At 35.5% G+C, this 11,665-nt stretch overlaps 1 protein-coding gene across 1 annotated transcript; it reads left to right on the top strand.

The window, feature by feature from the left end:
- Nucleotides 1-108: 108 nt before the first annotated feature.
- Nucleotides 109-10,020, top strand: LOC106163749 (uncharacterized). Its single transcript, XM_013541427.2, has 9 exons — nucleotides 109-492; nucleotides 1,264-1,391; nucleotides 1,757-2,647; nucleotides 5,045-5,214; nucleotides 6,888-7,070; nucleotides 7,534-7,622; nucleotides 8,024-8,172; nucleotides 8,553-8,658; nucleotides 9,303-10,020. Exons 1-9 carry the CDS (start codon nucleotides 394-396, stop codon nucleotides 9,381-9,383), a joined length of 1,896 nt encoding a protein of 631 aa, XP_013396881.2. The 5' UTR covers nucleotides 109-393; the 3' UTR covers nucleotides 9,384-10,020.
- Nucleotides 10,021-11,665: the final 1,645 nt, after the last annotated feature.

Below are 11,665 nucleotides of genomic sequence, written 5' to 3'. Positions count from 1 at the left end.
GTTGTACCTGTAGCTTACATAGCAAAGAGGCCCTATCAAATATTGGTGCACCGGGCACAAGAAGAAAAGGAAGTAGGGAATCCCAAAACGAAAACGAGGCCGGGGGGGCCGGGGATTTCCCCGACTCATAAAAAGTGTACGGTGACGCGGAGAATTTTCGCTGGGTTTGGTCATGTTAAAATGCGCAGTTGACATGATACCATGTGTTTATTGAGTCAAGGTATTTTCACAGTGTGGATATATCAGCTGCTAGGATATTAACAGTTAAACTGAGATAACAAGTAAAAAATCTACGCGCAATTAAAGCTTTCGTTTCACTTTCGTATCGAGCAGTACAAGTATACAAGGCGGTACCTGTAAGCGAAGACATCCGTATTAGTTCATGCAGTAATCATGTCTGACCTACCAAGCAATGTAGAACCAGATTTTGTACCTGTGGAAGACGAAGATCCTACGCCAGTACAATGTGAAGTTGCAGAAAGAGAGACACAGGTAACGATACATGTACCGGGTAGTCTGCCTGGGTGGGTTAGTTAACTACATTGCTTGTTAAAAACGTATGTGCACCGTTAACTTGTACTTTATATGGAAGAGAGAAAGGCCTTACACTTAAACGGTGCAGTGTACATGGCATTGAACACGACATTTCTTTGTGTATGTGTCAGTACAAGGGTTCTGTATAGATTTTTTTTTCTTAAAAAAAAAAAGACCTGCTGTAAATGTACATGTATATTTATTCTGTTTCTCCGTCTGTAATGCCTAACCAAGCTGCAAGTATCAGCACCTGTTACACTTAAATCGAATGATAATTTTACAGCAAATAACCATATCTATCCACCGCAATTTTCACAATCTTTTGAGATTTCCTGTATGTATACTGGTACATTGCACATAAATTGTACCACATGTAGTACTGGTACTGGTACATATTTACTGAGATAACGTACATACTTGTACCCCAGTAATCCATGTATTGCACCATGGCTACTACCTAACTTGTACCATTTAAATTGCATGTATTATATTATTGATTGTACTGGAACATTGTGAATTAAGATGCATATAATCCATTTGTCTGCGAGTTTATCTTTTAAGTACTTCATGAAGGCAAGTACCGGTCTCTTACATGCATTTACATGTATGTACCCCCTATGCACTTACTACACATTGTACTAGTACCATACCATGTACATGTATACCCAAATGTTTTATATGTACATATCAAATAGACATACTGGGTAGGTATAAATCCATTCCTTGCAGGTAAAACATGTATATGGGCCAGTGTCTGATAGATCACTGCAACCCAGTATGCACTACCAGCGTGTACCTGACCCAGGACCTGATGGCAAAGAGACCTGTAATGTCCCATCACAGGGACAGCAAAATTGGTAATTTAACCTATAAATCCATAGTGCTTTTATAGTCATACATGTAGCTTTAATGGATTGTGTGACAGAACGAACTTATGGCATGAACTCATGCTGAACTTGATATGTACTGCATGTATCATTCTAATGACTGTTTATGGACAAAGATGGATTTAGTCTCCACCCTACCACAGTTATTATTATCTTCTTGATTATTTGTATGAGATACATTTTTAAAGGTGATGCAAAAGTACGAGTGCCTTATTAATTGCAACTACTAGCTGGTACATGTAATAAGGGCAGATTTGGATGGAATTCTCATAATTTTGAAATGCAAAACAATTAATTAAAGGAAAAAAAGTTGTTATTGGTTGGTCAATTTCCAGTGAAGAGCAAAGCACCATCAACACAATGCCTGTTAATATCAGCAGTGAAGAAGATTCCCTAGACTCTGGTTTGGACTCCATGGCACCAGATGTCGCCACCTCTCAGTCCATAACTGCTGATTTGTCAGCAGGCATGCAGAAACTGACACTAAGAAGAGAACTGATGAAAATGGGAAATATCAGAGAAGATGAAGGAGAGGAAGCAAACCTTTCAATGCCCCTGCAAGAAAGTGGGATAGGAGAACAAGAAGAAAGCAGGGAAATTAAACAGCAAACACAACAGCAAGTTCGACGGCAATTACTACAGCAACAACAACAACAACAACAACAATGCTATCAACCAAACCTAATGAATAAAAATCTCTATCAACAGGAAGATGTACATCAACAACAGCAACAACAACAACAACAACAACAAAACCAGATTTCAGGCAATCACCCATACTTTTTCAGAGAAGGTGTGGGTTCTCCATCAACAGAAAAAAAAACAATACAACAGATACAAATACAGGGGAATCCTCCCATCTTTTATGCAAGACCTCCTCCAGACGAAAACTATAACCCACAAATCCAACCCTACCGTTCCATTCATTTGAGAATGCCCAGTATCCATAATGCAAACACTAGGTTCAGTAATCTCAGTTATGCTACACCAATTTCAAATTACCCAACTTCATACAGACATACGTATCCTTCTCCAGTCATCAGGGCTGACTATTGCTATAGAGGTGCCAGTAATTGTGGCAGAGAAGACTGTTTCAGAGAAGATTGTGTTGGGTGTTACTCCCTAGGGGACAGCAGGGTGGAGTCTGGGTGTTTCTCTGGTTTTCCAGTCAGACCCACTGAGGAGCAAGTGATGGTTGCATTCTTCCAGGACGAGGATGGAGACACGTAAGTGCATGGTTTATTTTTTCATAGCAATTTAGATATTTTATTTTTTTTTTTTACTTTCAGAAATTACGTCGTTTCATTTTTTTTTCTGTAGGCCCATGATCTAGGTCCATCATTTATGTATTTTTTGTCTTAATAAGAAAAGAATGATATGAAAATAGTGCAGTGCATGTAAGAAACACTTTTTCTTCAAACACCGAAACTTGAAAACAATTTTAAAAAAAAGGAAAGCATCATATGTTGTACAGTTTATATAGATTAACCTTATTGCTTTTTTTGTCCCTTTATAAATCTTTTTGAAAAAAATTCCTTGTACAAAACATCCCATTACATATACATGAGTCTATAAATTTACTACACACAATTTCACCCATCTTCTCTCCCATCCCCACCCTACCCTCAAGAACCAACACCACCACCCCTAGACCTGCAGAGAAAAACTGTTGCTGGGTGACAAAGCTAAAAATAAATCAGCTTCTGTTTGGAATTTCTGTACCATGATAATTTGATAACCTAGATAAACTAGATAAAAAAGGGGAAATCCCTGCAAGGCACTACCAGTAGAGTGCATATACATACAGGTACATGTACATACTAAATGGATTTCCAAGAATTTGCATGATGGTTAAAAATTGAATGCACCGGGTGTGGCCCTACTGCAACACACTTTGTAGACTTGCACTTGCACACAATGACAAAGAATATTGAATCATGCGGAACACAAAAGGTATTCCCTACCCTCAGTTTAAAACTATGAATGACTCAAAATGTCCAATGAAGTTAAATGATAAAGACTGAACAGTACATTTGTATCAGTATCTTGGAACCATTTCAGACAACATGCAGTCCTTGAATTGTACTATAGCTCCAGATCTTGTAAACAGAAAATTCCCCATTGTAAAGAAATACCATTGTTCACTGTGTAAACAGGGAATTCCCCATAAGATGAGTCATACTTAAATACATGCCCTTAAATCATGACAATGGTGCTTTTGAGTTTATGTAAGCATTGTGGTCATAGATTATTTTTAAGAATTTGTATACAATTTTCCATTGCCTCCCACGATCTGTCTTTTTTTTTTTTTTCTTCTTTTCTTCTTGGATATTCTCTGTTTAACTGTTTATTCTCCTTATAATGCTTGTCCTTACTTGGGGAAAACCAAGGAAAATAAAAATTACCAATGCATTAACACACCTTTGGTATTTTATCACCAATAATCAAAAAATTATATTTGGCATCATCTTTTTTTACATGCACGTAAAATTTGTTTGATTCAAAAATTTCTTTGATTCTACATAGTACTTACTAGTTAATTTTGCTGTTAGCAACATTTTTACTGTGTCATAGATCTGGTTACAGAAATTAGAAAATTCCACGTGGTTATTGAGTCTGACATGAATCACCATATATTCCTGTGAGTCAGATTTAGATTATAATTAAGAACTATTGTAATAGACAACTATATAAATACCAGTACAGCTAATCATCCAGAAACCAGTCATTTCCATGTCATAACACGTAATTGGCATTGGTACAAATATATTATATTAATGTTACTATTTTTTTGCACTGAGATGTTAAGTCTTTCTATGATGATTGTCAGGAATTTCCATTACAGTGATTTCCAAAATGCCATCCTGTTATTTAGTTTAGATCTATAAATATGTATCTGTGATAGCAAACAGATGGTAAATCTTCCATATAGTCATAAAACACACCTGTGGCTACTAGTAGATGAGAGTATGTGAGCACAGGGATTTCCACTGATAATTATAATTTTAGTCACAGAAACTTTGTAAGATGTTTTATGCCCAAAATGAGAAAAAAATTACCCGCAGTGGAAAAATCTAGATTTTGCTTATTGTTTGTGGTAAAAAATTGAGATTTCATTTTTGTTCGTGCAAAATGCCAATTTAAACTGAAAACAAGAATTATGGATTAAATAATAATAATAATAATAATAATACTTAAATCCAAGTAATATATATTGTTTGATAGACTCAATAATGTAAAACTAAAGTTAAGAAATATGATAAAAGGAATTTGCTTTATATTAAATGAAAAGTCAGTTTTAACTGACTAAACAGTTCAATAAAAAGTAATAAAAATATGCAAGAGCTATAGAATGTAATGTGATGTTATTTCATATTTTTAATTTTATATATAGACTAAGTGACTGTCACTAAGTTTTCAGTGTATTATCAGAATTTAGTTAAAGCACTTTTAAATAATAATTTAGAGTATTGAACTTTATCTGAGAATTGGCATGTTATACATCATGCTGACTGTCAGCAGATAAACACAAGTGTGTATGGTATTAAATTAAATCATTTTAAAAAATTCAAATAAATTAATGACTTTTTTGAATTCAGTGTTTTCTTTAAATGTGCTTTCAGGCAACTTCACATAGCAATCATCCTGTGTCTTGAGAGGGAGGCGTCCCTGTTCATTTCCTGGGCACCCAGGTACCACTATTTGAACATAGCCAACTTCCTAGGCCAGACCCCTCTTCATTTGGCAGTCCTCACACAGTCACCTGTCATAGTGAGAAAACTTATGACTGCAGGTAGGCGGAGCTGTAATTTTAAAATGCGTTCTTGGAGGAATCACAACATTGTGATGATACAGTAGTAAGGAACATAACCAGCAATTTCAAAAGGGGGATTATTTTTTGAAAAAGTGGACTTTTTACCATGAAACCTTCTAGTACCTAGATAAAATTTTACCTAGAGTGGACTTTTTCCCGGCTATGGGCTGGTAGTTCTTAAATGGAACAATGTGACTGTCTGTGTCATTTTATTTTTTATTTGTTGGTGTTTTTAAAAGCTTTGTGTATTTTGTAAGTTGCTCTTAATTCTTAAATGTATGCATAGTGAAATGGTTTTTAAAATATTAATAGTAGTAGTAGTATTAGTATAGTAGTAGTAGTAATACATAAGTATTGTTGATGTTTTGTGCGTGGCATTGTTCTGTAGGGTACCCAGTCAAAAAGATCTAACTATTTCTGATCAGAAATTGCTAGCCTAAGGACTTCAATTATCAGAAATACACAAAACTACAGGGATTTTGTGGACCATTAGTGAGACCTTTCCAAGACATAATTTGATAAATTTCCAGTAAGATGTGTTGTAGTAGAAAGCTGGAAATCATCAGAAATACAGAAAACTGTCCCACAATCTCTGATAGCTCTGGAAAGTAACAGATATTCCAGGGTTTACTTAGACCAACTTTCTCATTAAAAAACAACAACTCAGAAACTGGAAATGATCAGAAATACCCAGACAAAGTGAAACAAGTTTGGACAAAATCTGTTTTAGGTGACCTGATTGGACGTAGATTACATCAAATTTTGCTTAAACCAACACTTCAGCAGTTTCCAATTTGGATTTAGTTTAGTCAGTGACTATAGCTGTGCTAACTAATTTACCGGTAGAACCTTCCATCCGTTAGTACATACCTGAAATAACTGACATTCATATATATATTTTAAATTTAATTTAAACTATTATATTCTATAAACCACCATGATCTGGTGCTCATTACCTCCAAAAATGATTAAATAGACATCAGTACTGTTAAGAATGCTATAAAAATTATTTAAAAGGTGTTTTTATCAGATATTCAACAGCAGGAAATTATCAGAAATGATGAGAAATTTTATGTTTGGTAAGAACTCCATTTGTAGAAAATGGACAGAAATGATGGGATTTCCTCAGGCAAACAAAAACTGCAAATAGTAAAATGTAGCTGGCAATGGACAGACAAAGTATTGTAGAAAATGCTGGGAATTTCTCAGACCTAATTTTGGATAATTCCCAGACTAAGAATATTTCGTTTTTACTGCAATTTTTAGAGTATTTCCTGATACAGTGTATCTGTGTCCATTTACTCCAATGTTCAAATTTCTGATTATGCTGGGATAATGTCTGAATATTTCGTGTCATTTCCTATCACACTTTCTCAGACATGTCTGATTAATTTCTGATGGCACTTATTTTTTGGGGGGGGGGGGGTGTGATTGCCATCTGTACGCTCAAGACTATCATTTTAAATGCTACAAGGGGGGGGGGGGGTCTAATGAGCATAATTTTGGAAACTTTTAGTAAAATTCAAAAAGTAAAGTTTTTTTTTTTAAATTTACATAATTTCAAAAGAAAGTTGAATGATAAAGAAAACTTGAATGCTCTAAATCAGGGTACACTGTATATTCAAAGAAGACGTGATTTTATTTTTCAACAGGTGCTACGATTGAAACTTATGACCACAATGGGAATACGCCCCTCCATCTGGCGAGTCGTGACGGAGACACAGAGTGCATACGCATGCTGACAACGCCAGTAACATACCGCGAGGTTTGCAGAAGTAGATACACAATACCATACCAGAAGATACCGCAGGACCTGGACCTGTTGAACTATGAAGGTGGGTCAGTGATCCCATTCCCATACCAAGATCGATCTAGAAGGATCGATGCAACTCCAAGGGGTTTCTCGTTAAATTACATATGTAGCTTACGTAGCTCTAATGTCTGGCACACCAACTGAGGCTATTAGGGGGTAATTAATTATCATGTAGCAGCTTCAGTAGGCGTGCCAGACATGTAAGCCACTTAAGCTGAAAGAATTTGGAGATGGGTTGATTCTGCTAGCACTTCATTTTTTCCAATTTTTCCTCTCTCAGGATTTCTTTTCATCTAAAAGTGTCACCAAAGAGAATATTTTTTGGACATATTATTGACAGTATTGCATAAAAATAATAAAATTGGTATTCAAAGTGAATTATCATATCAACATGCACTTTGTGTTCAAAAGTCAAACACCATTCACTCGTCAGAATTATAAATTATATTATTTGGTAAACAGTTTTTTATTGGTTTTACCACCAGGCCAGAGTTGCCTTCACCTGGCTGCGTCAAGGAAACATATTGGTGCTGTTGACTACCTGATCTCACTGGGAGCTGACATCAACGTCAAGGTGTGTTGATTTTCTGAACTGCCCGTTACATCTGATATAGAATTATAACAGTTTCATATTGAAATTCATTAATCCTAGGGCTTATTCCCATTGAAACTACATGTATCAGTCTACTTGGATCAGTCTGATTCTGTGGTGACTCGCTGAACGCAATGGGAATGACACATAGTCTGACTGAATAAAATATTAATTTTTATCATTTTTTATATATATTTGCTTTTGCATGATGATTTTAATATAATTACTGTCAGAATAAGATATTTCTGTATTCAAGTGTCTTATTATTCCAAATGTGCTAGCACTTCCTTTTTACGTCATCTTTCTTCTCCTCATTACTCTAACCATACTATTTATGGTACAAAATCTAACTTTGATTTGACCATTACTCTGATTGCCCCCAGGATGGTAAAAGTGGCCGCACCATCCTCCACCATGCTGTAGAAACACGGGACATTGAACTCCTGTATTACCTCCTCAGTCAACCTGATATCAACCTGGATGCCAGGACATATGACAACTGTAGCCCTCTGTCACTAGCAATGGGTAGAAGGTAAAGGATATTTTTTGTTTATTCTTTATATGTTTATTATCTTTTACAATGGAAGCTTTCCAACATGTTTGGATAGGATGCTTTAATTTTTATGTTCATTTTTTCTTTCTTTCTTTTTTATTATTTGTAAAGAATAATAAATGTCTGACATAGTTTTCACATGCTTTAATTTTTTTTTGTTTGTTTGTTTTGTTTTGTAAAAGCAACATATCATTATAAAAAAGCAAGTGTGTTTGTGGTGCTTAACTACTGGTAATGTGTTACATGTAGATGATGTAGTATTTGCTACCATTAAGTGAGAATTCACAAAAATTGTGTTATTCATGATTCATAATCATACCAGGCATGTGCTAATACCCTGCCTCTCAAATATCTTCCAGATACCAAGATATAGCCACTCTCCTCATCAACAATGGGGCCCTTTTTTCACAGTGGCAAAATGCCAATGAAGATGACGAGGAAGACGAGGAGTCTTCAAGTGATGAGGTATGTGTATGGTGGCATTCACAGCAAATGGTCTGTGGACTAACTGATCTGCAGATTAAATATGGTGGGTCCCACTTAAAAGCAATGCTTCTTAATCCCTGTCTCCCCACTTCCACACACATCATCCATGCAGGGGCCTAGCAATTTAACCTTGGACCATGTGGTAGGCAGTGAGGCCATTAGGGAATAAGTGGCATTGCTTTCAAGTGGTTTCAGCCATATTTGATCAGCGGACCAGTAAGTCTCCAGATCATCTGTTCTGAGTGTGGCCATATATTAAGAACAAGAAGACCAATGAGCTGCTTTGATCACTCTTTAGATAAAAATGTTGTACAGATGCATAGTCAGAGGTGGGAGGTGCAACCCCCACCCCACAACCTCATTGGCACCCCTCTCCCTTCTGACTTGAATCTGCCAGTGAGATGTTATCAGTTTTATGCATTTTTACAACCATGCATCTCACAAAGTGAGTTACATTATCAGTTTAAAAGCCACTCACTTATTTAAAACATCTCCTTAATGTAATAAACATTGACATGTAGGGTTATTACTCTAAATAAATGTCTAAAAGCTAATTATATCTTGACCAGGCAACAGTGAACATATAATTATACTGGTATATAATTTTTGTTTCATATTTCCAGGAAAACTTAGAATTGGATGATATCATGATAAACGGTCAGCCACTGAGAATGGCTGGAGAAGATATCCCTCCTTCTTGGTGAATAGAATCCTATACGTAACTCCTTGATGGACAATTTAACCAAGAATATATTTTGTAAATGTCCAAAACTAGTGACCGTGATATTGTTATAATCACCAGCATGTTTTTGAAGCTGATGTTATCAAACGTGTAGGCCTATTTGTATGTTCAACTATAGGCAACTGTTATCAATCTATATTAAATATTATATATTTCTGTAACATTGGAAATTAACCCAGAAGACAGTGGAAGGAGGCCCTAGAAAAGAGGATTGACTCATTTCTAAATAATCTGACTTTGATACATGTAATTGTTTCTGAAGTTGTGCATGTATCTCTGCTTGGGCAAAGGAACATATATATACCAGTACACTATGCAATATGTGGGATACATACCAGTACGATAAACGGGTAAAATAAGAATGAAACACCCTAAATTAATAGGACATGTACTTAAGATAAAAGAGCTCTGATCCAGTTTATTGACAAGCCGCTGATACAGTACTGTACCGGTAGTTCGCGGTATATTAAGACAGAAACTTTTTTTTTGTGGAAACCGGAGCAAGATTTAGCAAGCAAGATATAGGCTGAAATTGCTTTTATTACTAGCTGTATAGAAAGATTAAAAAGCAATTGATAACAGATATTGTAACGCTCAAATATATATATATATATATATATATATATATATATATATATATATATATATTTTTTTTTTTTTTTTTTTTTTTTTTTTTTTTTGGGGGGGGGGAGAGGGTAGGTTGCTTTTTTACCAGCGCCCACGTTTGCTACATGTTATAGTAAAGCGCCGCAAGTAAAATTGTTTCAAATTAGCTTTTTTCATACATGTAATCTGACAATTACGTGTACCATGCCGATTATTATAATTTTGTATTGCCATTAAAATGGAAGTATTTTATTTAAAAGCACTTTACATGTTTTCAGAAATTGAGTAGGGCGTTCTTTCGATCTTTGGTTTTTATTCTTTTTGTTGACTAGTTGTAGAACTATGTTTCAGTTGATAAGCCCCTTACCCTTTTTTTGTTATTTGTAGAGGTGGCTTGTTTAATGTATCTCTAGTGTTATATATGAAAATATTCTGTACACCGTATTTAGAATAAAAGCTTCCATTTTATTGTTTGTTTTCGTGTTGATGTTTGCATCTCTGAGGGATAGTTAAATATATATTTTATATTTGATACGTCATCCTTCATTTCATTTATAGGAATGGTTTTAGAAGTCATGACATTTCAGACGACATTACTTTTTCGTTTCTATAAACTGTATTACTTACATGTAGCATGCGTTAATTGCTAAATACTTTTTTCTTTTCAAGAATTATCTCAAAATATAATGCCGGCCTCGGAAGTCCTTGATACGCCAATCTTCTTGGCGCTTTCTATTTTCTAACACGATACCTCTAGTAAACTTAATGCAGTAAGTGTGGTTCCAATAAAGTGTAGGCCTCTATAAAATAATAATCATAGAAAAGACACACGGTCGTTGCGTAGGTTTCTCATTCCTAAATAAGATTATTATAGAACGATAGACGTTCTTTCGCATTACCCGAGGCAGTTCTAGGTCTTATACTCAGTATGTGCGCCTACTTCAGTTTATCTTTATGGGTATGAGTAAATACCGCGTCATTATTGCACTGGGCATGAAACAAATTCGAATTCTGTGGGAAATGGTGGGAATGGTAGACATAAAAATATACAAAAATACTTTTTGATGCTGTCAGAAGTTCCAAGGCAGATATGTTCAGTTGCATAGTTTTAATTGGGGCGTGATTGTTTATGCATCTACTTACGTACATTGCTTGCGAAGTCACACACAAATTAGCGTTAATTTTTTGACTTCTTTGACGGTACCGTCAAGATGAAATTTGAATTTGTTTCAAGACATGTTGATGAAAATAAAACCGTGCAAGTAAAATGTGGAATGTTCTTTATTGTAAGACATATACCCAGAGTTGCATAGTTTGTCGAAGAGAGGCTAGTTCTTAACCACGTAAGTCAAAAGCCTAGGCAGAAGCGGGTTAAAAGGGAAGTCCCTGCCCCACCCCCTCTAACTTAACTTTAAACTTTAAACTTTATTCAAATGAATGACTTTCTCTCTGAGCAGACGACATGGGCGTTGGTAGAAATCCAGCTGGATGACCAATCGACTTCGCTTATTTGTAGGCCAAGGCCATTGACCAAATGGACAGTCAATATGAAAGATTACATAATTTGATAAGACGATCCACTGGTCACTAGGCACGCACCCCTCTTAACTGGACGTTATCAGAGGTGCAACAGTGTCA

This window comes from Lingula anatina, chromosome 7 (assembly GCF_051362555.1).
Source record: "Lingula anatina isolate TDL-2025a chromosome 7, LinAna3.0, whole genome shotgun sequence".
NCBI lineage: Eukaryota > Metazoa > Brachiopoda > Lingulata > Lingulida > Lingulidae > Lingula > Lingula anatina.
Note: the sequence above shows the minus strand (reverse complement) of the source record. Positions and strands in the feature narration are given on the sequence as shown.